Raw genomic sequence first — 23,281 nt, 5'->3', positions numbered from 1 at the left:
AGTTGACTAAAGCACAAACAGACCTGGCTACTAGGCAAAAGTAACAGAGAAACATGCAGTGTCCATGTTTCATGTGACATTTTGAACGACATGTAGATGTTTTGTTGTTGGTAAGAGTTATGGTCTCATTGTATCTATCTAGACTCTTATTCCTCACACTACACATGTGAAGCTGCAAGAAGATCACCTTTAAAAATGTTGACCCTGATGTCACACATTGGCCCCTTTATTTATAGAAAGACCCAAAAGCAGATGAGCTCGTTCTACTATTTTTGGCCATATTCTGGTGTTTCGTGGTGGAAAACTGAGCGGGTCGACCATAACACGTCAACACTGTTACCCATAGATGGACAGGCTAGAAATGTTTTTAACAATTTTTTTTAATGATTATTATTATTTTGCATTCAATTGCCCCTCCCTGTTGCAGACAACAAGCTTCCATTCCCCCTGTCACAAGGGGATTTATGGCTGATTTAAGATGAAATCGTCAACCCAGTTACGATCAACCATGTTACTTTATTTTGCACTTACTGTATTTTATTCATTTCTTTATTCAACCTTGTGTAACGGCGGTCCTCCTCCTCTTCGACCGAAAAGGAGGAGTATTGAGGGAACCAAGGCGCAGCGAAGTTTGAACACATATTTATTTAACAAAGACACGAACTTGTATAAACTAACAAAACAACAAAACGGTGAAGACAGACCTATACGACGAACTTACATAAAACAAGAAGAACGCACGAATAGGACAATTAGACTACACAAACCGAACAAACCGTAACAGTCCCGTATGGTGCAAACAATTACACAGACACGGAAGACAATCACCCACAACGAACACTGTGACAACGCCTACCTAAATATGACTCTTAATTAGAGGAACGCCAAACACCTGCCTCTAATTAAGAGCCATACCAGGCAACCCAAAACCAACACAGAAACAGAAAACATAGAGTGCCCACCCAACCTCACGTCCTGACCAACTAACACACATAACAAACTAACATAAATAGGTCAGGAACGTGACATAACCCCCCCCATAAGGTGCGAACTCCGGGCGCACCAGCACAAAGTCTAGGGGAGGGTCTGGGTGGGCATCTGACCACGGTGGTGGCTCAGGCTCCGGGCGAGGTCCCCACCCCACCATAGTCAATCCCAACCTCCATCTACCCCTAAAAATGTCCACCCATATCCCACAAAATCCTCTTTGTAACATCCATGACAGGGACAGCACCGGGACAGAGGAATAAATCAAGACAGAGGGATAGATAAGAATAAAGAGGTAGATCAAGAAAGAGAGGGAGATCATAATAGAGGGGCAACTCCGGACTGAAAGGCAGCTCCGGACAGAGAGACAGCTCTGGACTGAGGGGCAGTTCTGGGTATATAGCCATTTCTGGCTGAAGGGCAGCTCCTGGCTGACTGACGAATCTGGACGCTCATGGCAGGCTGACGGCTCTCGACGCTCATGGCAGGCTGACGGCTCTCGACGCTCATGGCAGGCTGACGGCTCTCGACGCTCATGGCTGGCTGACGGCTCTCGACGCTCATGGCTGGCTGACGGCTCTCGACGCTCATGGCTGGCTGACGGCTCTCGACGCTCATGGCTGGCTGACGGCTCTCGACGCTCATGGCTGGCTGACGGCTCTCGACGCTCATGGCTGGCTGACGGCTCTCGACGCTCATGGCTCTCTGACGGCTCTGGACGCTCATGGCTCGCTGGCGGCTCTGGCTGCTCATGGCTCGCTGGCGGCTCTGGCAGATCCTGTCTGGTTGGCGGCTCTGGCAGATCCTGTCTGGTTGGCGGCTCTGGCAGATCCTGTCTGGTTGGCGGCTCTGGCAGATCCTGTCTGGTTGGCGGCTCTGGCAGATCCTGTCTGGTTGGCGGCTCTGGCAGATCCTGTCTGGTTGGCGGCTCTGGCAGATCCTGTCTGACGGACGGCTCTGGCAGATCCTGTCTGACGGACGGCTCTGGCGGCTCCTGTCTGGCGGGCGGCTCTAGCGGCTCCTGTCTGGCGGACGGCTCTGTAGGCTCATGGCAGACGGGCGGCTTTGCAGGCTCATGGCAGACGGGCGGCTTTGCAGGCTCATTGCAGACGGATGGCTCAGACGGCGCTGGGGAGACGGATGGCTCAGATGGCGCTGGGGAGACGGATGGCTCAGATGGCGCTGGTGAGACGGATGGCTCAGATGGCGCTGGGGAGACGGATGGCTCTGGCCGGATAATGCGCACTGTAGACCTGGTGCGTGGTGCCGGAACTGGAGGCACCGGGCTAAGGACACGCACCTTCATACTAGTGCGGGGAGCAGGGACAGGGCACACTGTACTCTCAAAGCCCACTCTATACCTGGTGCGTGGTACCGGCACTGGTGACACCGGGCTGAGGACAAGCACATCAGGATTAGTAGGGGGAGAAGAAACAGTGTGTACAGGGCTCTGGAGACGCACAGGAGGCTTAGTGCGTGGTGCCGGAACTGGAGGCACCGAACTGGATACACGCACTACAGGGAGAGTGCGTAGAGGAGGAACAGGGCTCAGGAGACGCACTGGTAGCCTAGTGCGTAGTGTAGGCACTGTAGGTACTAGGCTGGGGCGGGGAGGTGGCGCCGGAAATACCGGACCGTGCAGGCGTACTGGCTCTCTTGAGCATTGAGCCTGCCCAACCTTACCTGGTTGAATGCTCCCGGTTGCCCGACCAGTGCGGGGAGGTGGAATAACCCGCACCGGGCTATGTAGGCGAACCGGGGAAACCATGCATAAGGCAGGTGCCATGTATGCCGGCCCGAGGAGACGCACTGGAGACCAGACGCGTTGAGCCGGCCTCATGACACCTGGCTCAATACCCAATCTAGCCCTACCAGTGCGGGGAGGTGGAATAACCCGCACTGGGCTATGCACTCGTACAGGAGACACCGTGCGCTCTACTGCGTAACACGGCGCCTGCCCGTACTCCCGCTCTCCACGGTAAGCCTGGGAAGTGGGCGCAGGTCTCCTACCTGCCCTTGGCCCACTACCTCTTAGCCCCCCCCCAAGAAATTTTTGGGTGTTACTCACGGGCTTTTTGGGCTTCCGTGCCAGACGCGTTCCCTCATAACTCCGGTTCCTCTCTCCGGTAGCCTCTGCTCTCCTCAGTGCCTCCAGCTGTTCCCATGGGAGGCGATCCCTACCAGCCAGGATCTCCTCCCATGTGTAGCAACCTTTCCCGTCCAATATATCGTCCCAAGTCCATTCCTCCTTCTTTTCCTGTCCCTTACTCCATTTACTCCGTTGCTTGGCTCTGGATTGGTGGGTGATTCTGTAACGGCGGTCCTCCTCCTCTTCGACCGAAAAGGAGGAGTATTGAGGGAACCAAGGCGCAGCGAAGTTTGAACACATATTTATTTAACAAAGACACGAACTTGTATAAACTAACAAAACAACAAAACGGTGAAGACAGACCTATACGACGAACTTACATAAAACAAGAAGAACGCACGAATAGGACAATTAGACTACACAAACCGAACAAACCGTAACAGTCCCGTATGGTGCAAACAATTACACAGACACGGAAGACAATCACCCACAACGAACACTGTGACAACGCCTACCTAAATATGACTCTTAATTAGAGGAACGCCAAACACCTGCCTCTAATTAAGAGCCATACCAGGCAACCCAAAACCAACACAGAAACAGAAAACATAGAGTGCCCACCCAACCTCACGTCCTGACCAACTAACACACATAACAAACTAACATAAATAGGTCAGGAACGTGACACCTTGAGATAGGAAAACAATTTTTTTATTAAGTTGAACAGTGTAAGAGCCGTTTCAAATGACCGCCTGAAATTTCAGCATGTTTGGGTGGGATGGAGTTTTGGCCTGCCTGCCTACATCACCAGGTGGTAAATTGAGTTAATAGCCCAGTAAGAAAGAGAGTTCCAAACCTCTCTGTCAATAACAGCTAGTTTTCAGTTTTCCCCTCCCCACTCAGACCACAGATAGACAGTCTTAGCAACCCTTCTTGCTTGAGAAATTGCTCTTTACTAAGAAGCTATTTTTGTTTATTTTTGACCATTTTAATTGAAAATAAATATTAACAGTAAGATACTTGATTGTTACCCAGAAATTATTTGATATTGATATAAAAACGGCTGCGTTGGCCAACACTAAAACATGCTTTTAATGGTGATCATCTATAGAGAAAGATTTTTAATTCAGGACTAGGCTTAATCTGGGTCTGGGAAACTGGCCCAATATTACATAGCCTAAATAGGCCTATTATTGACATGTGTTGTTGTCTGTGTAGCTATGACTACCTGAGTGATGACGACGACCGTCGGAGCATCGACAGCAGTACCAGCGATGACAGTGTCCCTGAGCACCCCTACGTCCCGCTGGTCACCAACGAGGAGAGCTGGGCCAACAAGTGCCGCAAGATGGAGCAGAGGTTCAAGATTGTCTACGCTCAGAAAGTGAGTAGCCATTTTGTATCTTTGTAGAGCCCCACAGTAAGCCTATGAGTGGCACTCAAGTACAGGGGACAAGATAGTCGTTGTTGGGTGTCTTTCTTCAAGTACTGTAATAACTATTCCCAGCTCACTTGCTCCATAGGGTAGGTTACTCCAAGGTGTACACTAGGTTATAGGTGTATCCTTGTACACTAGCCCTTGGTGTATACTCACACACTAGACACTAGGTCTATATTGTGGTGTATACACGTGCCCAGGCATGCCCCAAATGACTGTTACCTCGGAGATCAGGGCTGAATGTTATTGCACAGTTTGTTCTTATGAAGATGTTGCTCCTGCCCAACCAAAACTTGAAATGCCTCATCTGCAAGAGATAATGTGGCTCACAAATTGCTCTCTGTAGTCAATCATAGGACTCATTGATAAGACAGAAGTAGATGGAAGGCATCGTTAGATATGTGTAGCTGGGTCATAGGGCACACTGTAGCAAAACGTTTCAAAACAAAAAAAACAAGTTTCTTATTTGACAAGTACCTCCCCATTTTACTCCATTTCAGCCTGTTTTCTTCCATTAAAAAGTAGCCCTGATGTGTGCTTGTCTCCAGGGCTATTTGGAGGAGCTGGTGCGTCTGCGGGAATCCCAGTTGACAAACGTGGAGACGGAGAACAAGGAGCTGAACGCGAGGCTGGTGGAGCTGGAGGAGCAGAGCCAGCAGGAGAAGAGGGAGCTGGAGGCCATCGTGCTGGAGCTGCAGGAGCAGCTGTGAGTGGCTACACACACACACACACATGCAGACACGAGCATGCATGCGACGTACATGTAGACAAACATACACACACAATACACACAACTACAGAGACACATACAGGTACCCAGCTAACAACAAATATTCCCACAACTTTAGAGAACGTTCCCCTAAGAACCTCATTAGGTCATTAACTAACATTTTCATAAAATTTTTCCTGTGATGTGCAAGGAATGTTTCCAAGAGGCCATTCCCTTAATGTCAAATAGAACTTAGTTACCATGTTCTCAGAATGTTATATATTAATGTTCTAGACACGTTTCATAGGAACATTGCAAGAACAATGTGTCCAGTTTTCTGTTTGTTAGGAGAATATTCCATCAACGTCCCACAAAACATACACAGAACATGGTTGCCACATTCTCAGAACATACACTCTTAGAAAAAAAGGTGCTATCTAGAACCTAAAAGGGTTCTTCGGCTGTCCCCATAGGAAAACCCTTTGAAGAACCCTTGTTGGTTCCAGGTAGAACCCTTTTGGTTCCAAGTAGAACCCTTTGGGTTTCATGTAGAACTCTTTCCACAGAGAGTTCAACATGGAACCCAAAATGGTTCTACCTTGAACCAAAAAGCATTTCACCTGGAACCAAAAAGAGTTATGATATGGGGAAAAGTGGAAAAACCCTATTAGAACCCTTTTTTCTAAGTGTAAGATATTGGTGTTCTAGGCACGTTTCATGGGATTGTTGCAGGAATATTTATGGGTATGTTGTGTTTAACATTACGATAATTTTTTCCTAACTCTAATGCCAAATCATGATTAAAAAAAGGTTCTCAGAAGGTTTTTGCTAATATAGATAGAATGTTCCACTAACTAACAGAAAACTGGACACTCAAACATTAGGGGAACATTACAAAAACTCTCTCCCTCTAGAATGATTAGCTGGGTTTCTGTATAGTTGTCTAATTTGGTAGGACATATTAACCGGTTTTAATCATACTCCTGAATCACTATGATCAATAAAATATTTTCTTGAGTGTACTTTTAAGAGGGGTGAGATTTACTTCAAATGGAATTCATCCTATTGCTTACACCTATCAAGTTGTTTCAGATTTACACAAGTGCATAGGGAATTTTTACTGGGATTAAATGTCAGGAATTGTGAAAAACTGAGTTTAAATGTATTTGGCTAAGGTGTATGTAAACTTCCGACTTCAACTGTATATTTGCCATATATTTTTAACTGTGCCGTTTCACAAAAGTTCTGAATCTATATACATTTTACGGACACAGTATATACTCTCACATTCTTAGTAGTTTCCCTAACGAATGGAAAACCTTAGGGGAACATTACGGGTAACATTACAAAAATGTTCTCTCTCCCTAGAATTGTTAGCTGGGTAGGGTTCTGGCGGCTCTGTTATTGTGTGGGGTGTATTTTCCTGGCATGGTTTAGGTCCACTCAACCTCTTAGAGGGCAACGTAAACTGCAGTAAATACAAAGCTGAAGGGTTTGATGAGCATAAACGATGTAAACTGTATGCCATGGCCATCTCAGTCACCAGATCTTAACCCAATTGAACAATTATGGGACATTCTAGAGAAGTACCTGAGACACACCAAATTATGAAATTTCTCGGTTTTTGTAAACATACTCAAAATATGGTTGCCATGTTCTCAGAACATAATATATTAATGTTCTAGACATGTTTCATGGGAACATTGCAAGACTATTTGTGTCCCCCCACAAAAAAATCTACACATCACTGAGCCAATCAAGGCACGGATTGGTGAACGACTGATACATTCATATCGCTTTGTCGATTGGCAAGGGATACTTTTAACATACAGTGTTTTTACACGTTTTCACACTTGATTACATTGTGCATGTTTATAGAGTAATTATTATTCAACTTGTCTTCACCTGGGATTTGAACTCACAACCTCCTGGTTCATGGTACTCCGATCTTTCCCGCTATGGTATGACACCATGTCTATGTCAAGTATCGGTTAATATGACTATTCTGATCATTGATTTGATTGACCTATTTCAGCAATTTAAGGGCTTTCTGTATAGTTGTCTAATGTTGGTTGGGCATATTAACCTGTTTTAATGATACTCCTGAATCACTATGATCGATAAAATATATTTTCTTATTGCTTACACTATTAAGTTGTTTCATCCACATAAGTGTAAATGCCTAGGGAGGAGGGGTTAGGGTTTCTTCTGGACAGGGCCTAACTCTACTGGCCCAATAAGTACATGCCCATGAGATAACCCTTATTGGGACAGTGTTTAGGTCGTTCCTCATTGGTGCTTGTGGCATGGGAGGCTGGCCTTCTCGGCAGAGTTCCTCTGTCCAGTGTCTGTGTTCTTTTGCCCATCTTAATCTTTTCTTTTTATTGGCCAGTCTGAGATATGGCTTTTTCTTTGCAACTCTGCCGAGAAGGCCAGTATCCCAGAGTCGCCTCTTCACTGTTGACGTTGAGACTGGTGTTTTGCGGGTACTATTTAATGAAGCTGCCAGTTGAGAACTTGTGAGGCGTCTGTTTCTCAGACTAGACACTCTAATGTACTTGTCCTTTTGCTCAGTTGTGCACCGGGGCCTCCCACTCCTCTTTCTATTCTGGTTAGAGACAGTTTGTGCTGTTCTGTGACGGGAGTAGTACACAGCGTTGTACAAGATTTTCAGTTTCTTGGCAATTTCTCGCATGAAATAGCCTTCATTTCTCAGAACAAGAATAGTCTGACGTTTCATCAGAGAGGTCTTTGTTTCTGGCCGTTTTGAGCCTGTAATCGAACCCACAAATGCTGATGCTCCAGATACTCAACTAGTCTAAAGAAGGCCAGTTTTATTGCTTCTTTAATCAGAACAACAGTTTTCAGCTGTGCTAACATAATTGCAAAAGGGTTTTCTAATGATCAATTAGCCTTTTAAAATTATAAACTTGGATTAGCTAACACAATGTGCCATTGGAACACAGGAGTGATGGTTGCTGATAATGGGCCTCTGTACGCCTATGTAGATATTCCATTTAAAAAATATGCCGTTTTAAGCTACAATAGTCATTTACAACATTAACAATGTCTACACTGTATTTCTGATCAATTTGATGTTATTTTAAATGGACAAAAAATGTGCTTTTCTTCGAAAAACATGGACATTTCTAAGTGACCCCAAACTTTTGAACTGTAGTATATACTTCCATAACGGTAGTGTATATACTTTGATAGAGTGGGGATTGGAACCAGGTGCCTCCTGGACCTAGGCCTCCATGGCTTCGGTCTCTGCATGCGAGAGAGGGTTGATGTGCCCCCATGGGAGGGTAGAACCAGACAGTAGGTCGATAGTGCATGGGCGATGAGGGGGCAGGCACGTGGCACGAGTCTTCGAAAAGGCCACCTGTAGGTCCCGGTACTCCTCCGGGATAGTGACGTGGGTGGCCTGGTCCGGACTTTCCATGGAGGTGGCACAGATTGACACAAAGAGACACCTCCCCTGACACTCCTGCGACCAACCCAACAACCTCCTCTCTGTCCACGATATACTGGGGTTATTCAGCTGTAGCCAGGGGAAACCTAAAACTATGGGGTGTGCAGGAGAGTCTAAGATGAGGAAAGTGATGCGTTCATGGTGGTTGTGAGCAACTGTGAGGGAAATGGGAATCGTGGTTTGGTTCACCAGTCCTGTTCCTAGGGGACGGTTGTCTAGGGCACGGACTGGGATAGGGGGTTGTAAAGGGACTAGAGGAATGCTTAATGATAAGGCCACTGACCGGTCTAGGAAATTGCCTGCAAAACCTGAGTCCACTAGGGCTGGACTCAGTGGGGGGCCAGGATATTCAGGGAGAGGACGGGCTGGGTGGACAGAGAGGAGCAAGGCACGTCCACGCCTACCTGTGAAGGTGCAGGAGCCCTCCTCGGCCTGTCGCTTCCTTGCCTGGTTCTCCTTCTGGGACAGGTGTTCCGCGGGTGGTCTGACTCCCCGCAGTAGGAGTAAAGATCCTGTTGCGAGGAGCTGGGAAGGTGGTGTTGTAGCCTGCAGTACGGCCAAAGCGAAGGCGTACGGCCAAAGCGAAGGCTGGTGTGACAAACAGTTGACCAATCACAGACGAAGGGACGTAGACTTCGGTTCCCGAACATCGGCAAGCCTCGATAAAAAAATGTGTGTGCCCGAACACCCAACAAAACCCTTACCGAAGTCCAAAACTAACAAAATGTTGTCATAATATATGCACAAACTCTTCCGAACTGTTTCGTCTGGGAAGCACGTGGACGCTTTTAGAGGGCCTGGCCCGCCCTGCCGTACCCTCTTGCCGGTACAAATAAACTATTGAAATACAGATAATTTATTTCACGAGACGCGTGCTGACAGAAAGAAGCAATAATCTCAGTAAAGCATACGAGCGAGTGATGCTCTGTCTCATTATGTGTAGACCATGTATCTGATGCTGTTTGGACGTCATACTCTTTTTGTCCTGACAGCATCAGATACATGGGCTACATATAGTAAGACAGAGGGGCGCCGTTTCACTCGCTCGGATGCTTTCTCAGGTGAGATAGTTTCAGCAGAGAGGAAGAGGAGAAGCGAGAGGGCTCACTCTCGCCAAAATATGATCAAAATAAGCCCGATGCGTTTCTATGAGCTTAATATGCAGACCTAAGCTTGTCGCCTGCCTTCATGCTTTTGGGACAACGACTCCCAATGACTCTCATTGTTGTTTCAGCCACTTGCGAATTGGAAAGGAACGTTGGCGGATACACAGTGCTGGCTTCCCCTAAAGTAAATTGATGTTTTACCAAAATTATATAATATCACCTGTCTATATACAATCATTCAATATACTTCACCAGAGAGCATGATTTAGCCAACAGAGGATTATTAGCTTCCTGTAAAAAAATATGCTGTGGATTCTTTCAAATCACGTAAGCCTATGCCTATTTGGGAAGCCAGCAATTTGGGCAGCCTAGGGGATTATTGGGTTGCGGCTGTCAGTGAAAGCATCTAAATGTGTGTGAAGAGAATGTGTCTTGAGTATAATTAAAATATTGAGACAAGAAGGGGATGGGTGTTTGGTGAAGATATGACGTGTCTCTCTCTAGAGTGCATGCACTCAGCTCTCCAGAATGTGCTCAGATGTCTACAGCCAATCCTTGCGCTTTCATTGTTTCTTTGTGTGAATTATTTGCCCTTTGAATGGTTATTTTGATAAATTCCCCATTACATATGTCACCAGCAGTAAATGTACCTTTAATCAATCAATCAAGTTTATTTTATATAGCCCTTCGTACATCAGCCAATATCTTGAAGTGCTGTACAGAAACCCAGCCTAAAACCCCAAACAGCAAGCAATGCAGGTGTAGAAGCACGGTGGCTAGGAAAAACTCCCTAGAAAGGCCAAAACCTAGGAAGAAACCTAGAGAGGAACCAGGCTATGAGGGGTGGCCAGTCCTCTTCTGGCTGTGCCGGGTGGAGATTATAACAGAACATGGCCAAGCTAGCACTGGAGTAATATAATCAAATTTCTTGGTTCTAGTCAGGATTCTAGCAGTCGTATTTAGCACTAACTGAAGTTTATTTAGTGCTTTATCCGGGTTGCCGGAAAGTAGAGCATTGCAGTAGTCTAACCTAGAAGTAACAAAAGCATGGATACATTTTTCTGCATCATTTTTGGACAGAAAATTTCTGATTTTTGCAATGTTACGTAGATGGAAAAAAGCTGTCCTTGAAACAGTCTTGATATGTTCGTCAAAAGAGAGATCAGGGTCCAGAGTAACGCCGAGGTCCGAGGTCTTTACAACCATTGTCAGATTTAACAGAAGATCTCTTTGTTTCTTGGGACCTAGAACAAGCATCTCTGTTTTGTCCGAGTTTAAAAGTAGAAGGTTTTCAGCCATCCACTTCCTTATGTCTGAAACACAGGCTTCTAGCGAGGGCAATTTTGGGGCTTCACCATGTTTCATTGAAATGTACAGCTGTGTGTCATCCGCATAGCAGTGAAAGTTAACATTATGTTTTCGAATGACATCCCCAAGAGGTAAAATATATAGTGAAAACAATAGTGGTCCTAAAACGGAACCTTGAGGAACACCGAAATGTACAGTTGATTTGTCAGAGGACAAACCATTCACAGAGACAAACTGATATCTTTCCGACAGATAAGATCTAGACCAGGCCAGAACTTGTCCGTGTAGACCAATTTGGGTTTCCAGTCTCTCCAAAAGAATGTGGTGATCGATGGTATCAAAGGCAGCACTAAGGTCTAGTAGCACGAGGACAGATGCAGAGCCTCGGTCTGACGCCATTAAAAGGTCATTTACCACCTTCACAAGTGCAGTCTCAGTGCTATGATGGGGTCTAAAACCAGACTGAAGCATTTCGTATACATTGTTTGTCTTCAGGAAGGCAGTGAGTTGCTGCGCAACACCTTTAATCCCCATCATTTGGTTACATTAATTTCTGTTAATGCATGTATTAATTACAGTGATTTATGATTCTCATTGTCGGGGTGGAAACGTTGTTTGCATAGTTCACAACCTGCTACACTTCTAAGAAACCAGTTTTGGTTTATTTCATAATCATCAATTCCAAGTTTTGTAAAAAAAAAAAAAAAAAAAAAAAAAAAATTGGCTTTTGTTTGGAGTGCTCCATGTGAGCAATGAGCATGTGTCTGGTTTCTTTCGCCAGAGCCGCCACCGTGGACAGACGCCCACCCAGACCCTCCCCTAGAGTTTATGGTGGTGCGCCCGGAGTTCGCACCTTAAGGGGGGGGTTATGTCACGTTCCTGACCTGTTTTCCTTTGTCTTGTATTTATTTAGTTGGTCAGGGCGTGAGTTGGGTGGGTTTGTCTATGTGTGATTTTCTATGTTGGGGTTTTTTGTGTTCGGCCTGGTATGATTCTCAATCAGAGGCAGCTGTCAATCGTTGTCCCTGATTGAGAATCATACTTAGGCAGCCTGGGTTTCACGTGTGTTTTGTGGGTGTTTGTTTCCGTGTTTGTGTTTTTCACCACACGGTACTGTATAGGTTTCTGCACTTCGTTTATTTGTTTTGTAATTCAGTGTTCAGTTTTGTTATATTAAATCATTATGAACACTAACCACTCCGCGTATTGGTCCGATCCGTCTCGCTTCTCCTCGTCCGAGGAGGAGGACGAATATGAAAGCCGTTACAAGATGTTTGTTCTACATGGTCGGTGGTGTCGAGTTCAAATATACTATGGAGTTCTCTTTGAGATGCTCAGCTATATACAGTTGAAGTCAGAAGTTTACATACACCTTAGCCAAATACATTTAAACTCAGTTTTTCACAATTGCTGAGATTTAATCCTAGTAAAAATTCCCTGTCTTAGGTCAGTTAGGATCACCACTTTATTTTAAGAATGTGAAATGTCAGAATAATAGTAGAGAGGGTGATTTATTTCAGCTTTTATTTATTTCATCACATTCTCAATGGGTCAGAAGTTTACATACACTCAATTAGTATTTGGTAGCATTGCCTTTAAATTGTTTAACTTGGGTCAAACGTTTCGGGTAGCCTTTTTTCTTACTGGGCCAGTATAGTTAGGCTCTATCCAGACGAAACCCCTCCTCCTTAAATGGTTGAAAAAAGTAAATCAAATCAATGATGAGAGAATAGTCAAATTAACTGATAACTGACACAGACATGGTGGAGTAGCAGCAAGATCTGAATGCCGTGAACCAAGAGGCTCCGAGTTCAAATCCCAGGTGAGGACATGTTGAATAATAATTACTGTATACAGTGCATTAGGAAAGTATTCAGACCCTTTGACTTCATCCACATTTTGTTATGTTACAGCGTTATTCTAAAATTGATGAAACAGTTTTTTTGCCTCATCAATCTACACCCCATAATGACAAATCAAAAACAGGTTTTTAAGACATTTTTGCAAATGTATAATAAAAAATAAAAAAACTGGTCCTCCCGAGTGGCGCAACAGTCTAAGGCACTGCATCGCAGTGTTTGACGCGTCTGTACAGACGTAGGTTTGATCCCGGGCTGTGTCGCAACCGGCCGCGACCGGGAGACCCATGAGGCAGCGCACAATTAGCCCAGCATCGTCTGGGTTAGGGGAGGGTTTGGCCGGCCGGGATGACCTTGTCCCATTGCGCTCTAGCGATTCCTTGTGGCGGGCCGGGTGCATGCACACAGTGTGGCTTGGCAGGGTCGTCTTTCAGAGGACACATGGCTCTCGACCTTCGCCTCTCCTGAGTCCGTACGGGAGTTGCAGCCATGGGACAAGACCGTAACTATCAATTGGGGAGAAGGGGTAAAAAGTACAAAAATCACCAGAAATATCACATTTACATAAGTATTCAAACCCTTTACTCTGTACTTTGTTGAAGCACCTTTGGTAATGATTACAGTCTTCTTGAGTATGATGCTAAAAGCTTGGCACACCTGTATTTGGGGAGTTTCTCCCATTCTTCTCTGCAGATCAAGCTTTGTCGCTGCACAGCTATTTTCAGGTCTCTCCAGAGATGTTCGATCGAGTTCAAGTCCGAGCTTTGCCTGGGCCACTCAAGTACATTCAGAGACTCCTGCTTTGTCTTGGCTGTGTGCTTAGGGTTGTTGTCCTGTTGGAAGGTGAACCTTTGCCCCAGTCTGAGGTCCTGAGCATTCTGGAGCAGGTTTTCATCAAGGATCTCTCTGCACTTTGCTCCGTTCATCTTTCCCTTGATCCTGACTAGTCTCCCAGTCCCTACCACTGAAAAACAGCCCCACAGCATAATGCTGCCACCACCATGCTTCACCGTAGGGATGGTACCAGGTTTCCAAGCGTGACGCTTGGCATTCAGGCCAAAGAGTTCCATCTTGGTTTCATCATTACAGAGAATCATGGTCTGAGAATCCTTTAGGTGCCTTTTGGCAAACTCCAAGCAGGCTGTCATGTGCCTTTTACTGTGATGAGTGACTTCCGTCTGGCCACTCTACCATGAAGGCCTGATAGGTGGGGTGCTGCAGAGATGGTTCTCCTTCTGGAAGGTTCTCTCATCTCCACAGAGGAACTCTGGAGCTCTGTCAGAGTGACCATCGGGTTCTTCGTCACCTCCCTGACCAAGGTCCTTCTTTCTACATTGCTTTGTTTGCCCGGGCGGTCAGCTCTAGGAAGAGTCTTGGTGGGTCCAAACTTCTTCCGTTTAAGAATGATGGAGGCCACTGTGTTCTTGGGAACCTTCAATGCTACAGAAATGTTTTTGGTACCCTTCCCCAGATCTGTGCCTCGATCCAATCCTGTCTACGGACAATTCCTTCGACCTCATGGCTTGGTTTTTGCTCTAACATGCACTGTCAACTGTGGAAACTTATATAGACAGGTGTGTGCCTTTCCAAATCATGTTCAATCAATGGAATTAACCACAAGTGGACTCCATCTCAAGGATGGTCAATGGGAACAGGATGCACCTGAGCTCAATTTTGAGTCTCATAGCAAAGGGTCCGAAATACTTATGTAAATAAACTATTTGTTTTATATTTTTAATACATTTGCAACCACTTTTAAAAACCTGTTTTTGCTTTGTCATTATGGGGTATTGTGTGTATATTGATGAAAAAAAACGAATCAATTTTAGAATAAGTCTGTAATGTAACAAAATGTGGGAAAATCAATGGGTCTGAAAATGTTCCAAATGCACTCTAAATGAACATGCACAATGTAATCATGCGTGTCAAGTATGTAAGATAAAAAACACTATGTTAAAATCCATGTGTGTGGGTATCCCTTGCCAACAAACAAAAAGAGCCGTGAATCACCAATCAGGCCCTTGATGTGCTTGGCCGTAGTAACCAGGCATGATATGTAATGATTATTTTGGGGGGAAAACGTGGGACCAGCAGGTGACATCCTGAATGATACACAAGAAATGTTCTTGCAACGGTCCCATGAAACATGTCTCAAACTTTAATATCTTACGTTCTGAGAACATGGCAACCATGTTCTGCGTATGTTTGATGTGACATCAATGGAATATTCTCCTAACCCTCAGAAAACTGGACACAGGAATGTTCTTGCAAAATTCTCATGAAACGTGTCTAGAACATTAATATCTTATATTGTGAGAACATGGCAACCATGTTCTGTGTATGTTTGGTGAGACGGTGATGGAATATTCTACTAAACCTTAGAAAACTGGACACAGGAATGTTCTTGCAACGTTCTCATGAAATGTGATTGGAACAGTAATATCTTATCTTGTATATTCTAAGAACATTGTAACATAGATAGAATGTTCCCCTAATTAACAGAAAACTGGACACTCAAACATTAGGGTAACATTACGGGTAACTTCACAAAAATGTTCTCTCTCCCTAGAATTTTTAGCTTGGTGTGGCGTAGACATATTCACAGTGAAGTACAGGGATATCACTGTAAAAGCCTACCATATTGACACAATTTGGATATGCTTTGATTATACTGGGATTCTTGTGTTTTGCAGGACGAGCCTGATTCCGTGTGACTCCAACATTTTGGCCAAAAACCTGTCAATCCCTCTCGTCAACCAATGGCAACAGCCCTACAACAATCATGACGATGGCAAGCTCTTTCGCAGGTGTGACTACATCCTCCCGGCAAAATGCTTGTCTTTGTACTGCATCTATGTAGCAACAGTTTGGTTTAATTAGTTCCTACATTCATAAAGAGGTTATTTTGTTCATCAGTCAATTGAAATAAGGAGGAAAAGGTGCAGCCAATTATGTTTGTTTTTTAAATATTTGTCTGCTTGGCCTTGAAACACGACAGAACTTTCAGATTGAAATTAACGATATGAGGTAGATATGATTGTTTGTCATGTAGAATCGGGGATCGTGTCAGCGCTGAGAGAGCGAGAGAGCGAGAGGGAGTGTGAAAAGAAGAACGAGAGTATATTTACTATGTCCCCATATGCCTGTAGGAGGAGCTTCCCCAGCACAGAGCTGCTGTCAGTGGTCAGCCTGGACTCCGACTCCCAGAATACCGCAGGGCAGCAGAATGGAGAGGCGTGGTGCACAGCAGGTGCTGTAGTCACACACTCATACACACTACCCGTATTGTTCACAAATAAGGATACATGACGATACACCACACACAGACAGCAACGCCTCTATGGACCCATGGACACATGCATGAATAAGATCGCCACACACGCAAGCGTGCAGAAATTATGCACATGTGCACGCACACGCACTCCTGTGCTCTCATAAAAATAAAAACACGAACACGCCTACAGCTAACACACATCTCATGTTGGTTTTGACAACATATGTCCTTCCCCTAGATAAAGACTACACCCCTTCCATGATGGTCCTGTGTGGTTCTCTAAACTCCCTTCCCAGCTGCAAGTCCCTGGCAAGCCTTAAGTCCAGCGAGTGCCTGGTCCACATCAGCACAGACAACAGCCCTGCCCTCTCTCCCAGCTAGAGGGCACCAAAGAACGACTGCCATTCACAAACACTGGGGGACACAGCTCAACCCAACATGAGAAACCTGGGTCGTGTTCATTAAGCACCAAATGGGTGAAGACAAACTGAAACAGGGAGGGACTCCCTGGACACTCATTTTCCTTTTTTTCTTCTGCTGTCAAAAGGAGGACAATGTTCCCCCTCAATAAACCTTTAAATTCCCTTTATTCCACCCTCATTCCTCAAATCCAACGCTCTCTCATTTCAAAACACTGTCATTCTATAAGACCGTCTCATCTCTGACTGAAAAGCCTGTCTATCACATGCATCTCCAATCGTGTCAAAAAATAAAACCAACCGGAAGAGCTGCAGTACTGCCCAAACCCTATAATTTCAATGTCTTTACTCGGCTAAACTGCGGACCACCTGCTATAGTTGGGAAATATGGTTGCTTACTTGAAAACATAGCCATTATACAATTACAGGTCGTAATTTACAATTTACAGCAACTACAAACATGTATCTCTCCCGTTGACCAAAACATTTAACCTCCCTAGAGGCTTGTACTGAAGAATTACAACTATCTGTCTGTGTTCGTCTGTCTCTGTCTTCAGTCTTACAAGTCTGTCGGTAGTAGTATCAGTACTAGTATCTACTTTCTGCCTACTGTGAACTCTTGCAGTGCAGAACTTTGAACTGTCAGGACCACCTTGACACCATTCAGAAGCTTAACCCTTTTTTGTTGTTGCCATATTACACCTGACGTGGCATTATTACAAGTCTGTTAGCACAAGCTAACATTGAGGGATGCAAAAGGATTTGTATTATATCATTTCTAAACATACAGTAGTGGCCACTCTGATTGTGAAGAATAAATTAGCAGTGCTTCAAATTACCAAGTAAGTATCTATGAAGCTTTGGGCCCGACTCAGTCAATTCTGTTATCCAGGTTTTCAGGATATGGCGAAAATGAAATTGCTCTTGTACTGCACGAATGCATGGAATTTAAGTGTGGGAAACAACAAGAGACATAACTGCATATCAATTGAAGGCTGTGTTGCTGCGCAGGACGGATGTTGCCTTTCACTTATCCTTCTGACCTGGATTGAATTGTTTTGATTGAATTGTCTGTCTGTCTGTGAGTGCGTTTTTGTGTGAGTGTAGGACTTACTTGTATGAGTATTGGATGTTGCAATTTTTTTGGGGGGTGTATGCTATTTATTTTGTATTATGATGAATTCCTATTATACTTACTCGTTTTATTTAACTTCATGTAGATCGCTATCTCATCCCAGGTGTTGGGAGTTTGGATATATGTAATTTAAAACAGCAATAAAACAACCTTTTTTGTTAAACATTACATTGCTTGTGTTGTTGCTAAAGTAGGGATAATTATGGTACAGTGCCTTCAGAAAGTATTCACACCTCTTGACTTTTTCCACAATTTGCTTAAAAACTTCTTAGGGCTGCAATCCCGGTAACGGGATCGATATGACAACAGCCAGTGAAAGTGCAGTGCGCCAAATTCAAAAAACAGAAATCCCATAATTAAAATTCCTCAGACATACATGTGTCTTATACCATTTTAAAGGTAATCTTGTTGTTAATCCCACCAAAGTGTCCGATTTCAAATATGCTTTTCAGCGAAAGCACCACAAACGATTATGTTAGGTCACACCAAACCACAATAAGCACAGCCATTTTTCCAGCCAAAGATAGGAGTCACAAAAAGCACAAAGAGATAAAATTAATCACTAACCTTTGATGATCTTCATCAGATGACACTCATAGGACGTCATGTTACACAATACATGTATGTTTTGTTTGATAAAGTTCATATTTATATCAAAAAATCTGAGTTTACATTGGCGCGTTACATTCACTGGTTCCAAAAACATCCAGTGATTTTGCATAGCCACATCGTTTCAACAGAAATACTCATCATAAATGTAGATGATAATACAAGTTATACACATGGAATTATAAATATACCTCTCCTTAATGCAACCGCTGTGTCAGATTTAAAAAAAACTTTACGGAAAAACCAAACCATGAAATAATCTGAGATGGCGCTCAGAACAATAGTCAAATTAGCCGCCATGTTGGAGTCAACAGAAACCAGAAATTACATGATAAATGTTTCCTTACCTTTGATGATCTTCATCAGAATGCACTCCCAGGAATCCCAGGTCCACAATAAATGCTTGATTTGTTCGATAATGTCCGTCATTTATGTCCAATTAGCTACTTTTGTTAGCGCGTTTGGTAAACAATTCCAAAGTCACGAAGCGCGCTCCCTAAAAGCTGACGAGATGTCAAAAAGTTCAGTAACAGTCAGTAGAAACATGTCAAATGATGTACTGAATCAATCTTTAGAATGTTGTTAACATAAATAAAAACAACATTGAATAACGTTCCCACCGAAGAATTACATTGACTTCAGATGAGCGATGGAACAGAGCTCCCTCTTGGCAGACTTGACTAATTCCTCTCTCATTCGGCCCCCCTTCACAGTAGAGGCATCAGACAAAGTTCTACAGACTGTTGACATCTAGTGACAGCCGTAGGAAGTGAAAACGAATTCATATCTCGCTGTAATTTCAATGGGATCTTGACCAGCCTAATAATTTCCACTTCCAGTTTGGATTTTGTCTCAGGTTTTTGCCTGCCATATGAGTTCTGTTATACTCACAGACATAATTCAAACAGTTTTAGAAACTTCAGAGTGTTTTCTATCCAATACTAATAATAATATGCATATATTAGCAACTATGACTGAGGAGCAGGCCGTTTACTCTGGGTACCTCTGTGCACCTTTCATCCAAGCTACTCAATACTACCCCTGCAGCCACAAGAAGTTAATTAAGAAGTCACATAGTAAGTTGCATGGATTCACTCTGTGTGAAATAATAGTCTTTAACATGATTTTTGAATGGCTACCTCATCTTTGTACCCCACATTTATCAATTATCTGTAAAGTCCCTCAGTCGAGCAGTGAATTTCAAACACAGATTCAACCAAAGACCAGGGAGGTTTTCCAATGCCTCCCAAATAAAGGTACATATTGGTAGATGGGTAAAAAAAAAAGCAGACATTGAATATCCCTTTGAGCATGGTGAAGTTAATAATTTCACTTTTGATGATGTACCAATACACACAGTCACTACAAAGATGCAGGTGTCCTTCCTAACTCAGTTGCTGGAGAGGAAGGAAACCCCTCAGGGATTTCACCATGAGGCCAATGGTAACTTTAAAACAGTTACAGAGTTTAATGGCTGTGATAGGAGAAAACTGAGGATGGATAAATAACATTGTAGTTACTCCACAATGCTAACCTCAATTACAGAGTGAAAAGACATAGGAAGACTGTACAGAATACAAATATTCCAAAACATGCATCCTGTTTGCAATAATGCACTAAAGTAAAACTGCAAAAACATTTGGAAAGGAAATTAACTTCATGTCCTGAATACAAAGTGTTATGTTTGGGGCAAATACAACACATCACCGAGTACCACTCTTCATATTTTCAAGCATGATGGTGGCTGCATTATGCTATGGTTATGCTTGTCATTGGCAAGGATTAAGGAGTTTTTTGGGGATAAAAATAAACAGAATAGAGCTAAGCACAGGCAAATCCTACAGGATAACCTGGTGCAGTCTGCTTTCCAACAGACACTTGGAGCCAAATTCACCTTTGAGCAGGACAATAACCTAAAACACAAGGCCAAATATGCACTGGAGTTTCTGAACAAGATAACATTGAATGTTCCTGAGTGGCCTAGTTACAGTTTTGACTTAAATAGGCTTGAAAATCTGTCAAGACTTGAAAATGGCTTTCTAGCAATGATCAACAAACAAGTTGACAGAGCTTGCAGAATTTAAAAAAGAATAATGTTAAAATATTGTACAATCCAGGTGTGCATAGCTCTTACATGCTGACCAGACGGCACAGGTGACATCGCACACATGTTGATTTTGTCCCCCCACACCAGCCGTAATCAGGACACTCAGGTTGAAGTATCAACGTCTGAACCAACTATATTAATTTGGGGACAGGTAAAAAAGCATTATACATTTAGAGCAATTTATCTAGCTAGCTTGCTGTTGCTAGCTAATTTGTCCTGGGATATAAACATTAGGTTGTTATTTTACCTGAAATGCACAAGGTCCTCTATGCTGACAATTAATCCACAATTAATCGACAGTTTCTAGTAATCTCTCCTCTTTCAGGCTTCTTCTTTGGACTTCATATGGTGGTTAGCAACCAACTTTAAGGTGCATCACCACAACCAACTAGACTGGAGTGTGTGCCTCAGTGCAACGATTGAATAATATGTATATGTACATTTATTGTGCAACGCTCCTGGTGTGGTCAGCATGTTAGAGACTTACCCAGAAAGACTCACAGCTGTAATTGCTGCCAAAGGTGATTTTAACATGTATTGACTCGGGTGTGAATACTTATTTATATAAATGTCATATTTTTTATTTATTTTTATACATTGGGAAAAAATGTAAAACAAGTTTTCACTGTCATTATGGGTTGTGTGTAGTTGGGTGAGAAAAACATATTTAATACATTTTGAATTCAGGCTGTAACACAGCAAAATGTGGAATAAGTCAAGGGGTATGAGTACCTTTTGAAGGTACTATATGTTGACTTATTGCATTTGCTATGTCACAATATAATGTTATCTCTACTGTAGTGCACGACTCGTATCTATTCTTCTTGTTGAATGATATGTGTCTTTGTGTCATGTAGGTTCATATATGGGTGTCACGTTCGTCATAAAGATCGGACCAAGGTGCAGCGTGGTATGCATACATTCTATATTTATTAAAAGAATGAACACTGAACAAACAACAAAACGTGAAGCTAATATGAATAGTGCAGACAGGCAACTAAACATAGAGCAAGAACCCACGAACACAAAAGGGAAATGGCTACCTAAATATGGTCCCCAATCAGAGACAACGATAAACAGCTGCCTCTGATTGGGAACCATATCAGGCCACCATAGACATACAAATTACCTAGACCTGCAAAACCCCTAGAACTACAAAAACCCTAGACAATACAAAAACTAGCATACCCACCCTCGTCACACCCTGACCTAACCAAAATATAAAGAAAACATAGATATCTAAGGTCAGAGCATGACAATGGGTTCTAGTTCTGAAAGACGTGCCAGTTTCTACGAGCCTGATTTAAAAGTTATCTTGCATTGTTTTCAGTGCATTTTCTTATTTGACCTGAGTGGAAGTACAAAATGCGATGATGCGACAATGCTCTGTTATGTTTCCGCCATTCGCCATTAAATTCAAAATTAAACCCTTAAGATCTAAGAGAACCAATACTGTTTTGTACTTCACCAAACCTACCAGATCTTCCCCTTTTGTAGTCTTCCTCCTTTTGTATTCTAACTTTTAGTAAACCAACACCCCTCCCCTTTAAAAAAGGAACCAGCCGAACAAAGACTGGGGTCAGAGGATAGAGTCATTCATTAATTAGCACAGTCAAACAGACCTCTATGTCTGTTTGACTACAGCAAACAACTGCTGTAGGTCTCTCATGGAAGATGGTAATAGATGATGTTGAGGAGTGAGGACACATTCCTGGTTGACATACTTTCCTATTAGTTCCCTAGGTATAACCCAATGATGTATACACACACACGCACTCGCACACACATCTATGGTATGACCCCATGTGGGCTATGCTATAGGTCATGGAAGGTTTGCGAAGGGTAAGTGATTTTCTGTCATGACACTTTTTGACTTGTGAGGGCAGCAACACAAGACATACAGTATGTACACTGTGTGCGTGGACATGAGGTGGTGAGAGTGACCCTTTGTGATAATGCTGCTCATTCACTCCCTCCCATTTCAGGGAGGCCGATGCAATGGTCTGTTATCTCTGGTGTAGGTTGAAGTTTCACTTGAATTTCTGATCTAGGGTCAGTTTTGCTTTGTACCTACCAGTGGGTAACCTTTTAATATAGGTTGGTTAAAGCTGATCTAGAATTTGTGGTTAAAGGCTACTACTTCTGGTTTGAGTGTTATCTCTATCCCCTCTCCGGTCACAGCATTGGCACTCCCTCTCTCACAGCTCAGGGACAGTTATCTATCACAACGCACACTGACACACACCACCCATGTTCCACAATCGCCCCTCTGCGGAGATACACCTCGTTGTCCACCCTCAGACACACACACAAACACACTAACACACTGATTACATAAGAGTGAGCCCGTTATTAGAATGAATGAAGATATGCTTATACATTGAATTAATTAATTAATAATGGATATATAGATGAATGTCATATGAAGACTGCCCATTGTGCACAACAAATATTATTTCAGGATTTCAGGTTAAAAGTAATTTTAAACAACACTATTGAAATGCAACATTTTATATGCTTGAATAGCCTAGGCTATGTGATAAGATTTTGAATCTGTGTCCAGTTTGATTATACCAGTATTGAAACAAAAACAAGAGAACGTTGAAATCAATATGATAAATTAATTGGGCAGTGACATGTTTTTTCTGTCACAGTGATAGATTGGTAGTGAGTTGCTCAATGGACTTATGGTAATACATTTCACTAACCAACCAAATCTCAGATTCAAAACTGGACCCACCCCGCATAATTACATCTACACGAGCG

The 23,281-nt window shown here is 43.4% G+C and overlaps 1 protein-coding gene across 1 annotated transcript in view; it reads left to right on the top strand.

Annotated features, from left to right (window-relative positions):
• The window catches only part of LOC120045549 (RUN domain-containing protein 3A-like), a 35,018-nt gene extending 18,392 nt beyond the window's left edge, over positions 1 to 16,626 (top strand). Inside the window, exons 7-11 of the mRNA XM_038990453.1 lie at positions 4,295 to 4,460; positions 5,063 to 5,220; positions 15,665 to 15,778; positions 16,121 to 16,221; positions 16,484 to 16,626. Coding sequence (XP_038846381.1) covers positions 4,295 to 4,460; positions 5,063 to 5,220; positions 15,665 to 15,778; positions 16,121 to 16,221; positions 16,484 to 16,626 — 682 coding nt within the window. The remainder of the gene's footprint in view (positions 1 to 4,294; positions 4,461 to 5,062; positions 5,221 to 15,664; positions 15,779 to 16,120; positions 16,222 to 16,483) is intronic.
• The last annotated feature ends 6,655 nt before the right edge of the window (positions 16,627 to 23,281 follow it).

Source organism: Salvelinus namaycush, chromosome 4 (genome assembly GCF_016432855.1).
Source record: "Salvelinus namaycush isolate Seneca chromosome 4, SaNama_1.0, whole genome shotgun sequence".
Lineage (NCBI taxonomy): Eukaryota > Metazoa > Chordata > Actinopteri > Salmoniformes > Salmonidae > Salvelinus > Salvelinus namaycush.
The sequence above is the reverse complement of the archived record's forward strand: the minus strand, read 5'-3'. Positions and strand labels throughout refer to the sequence as shown.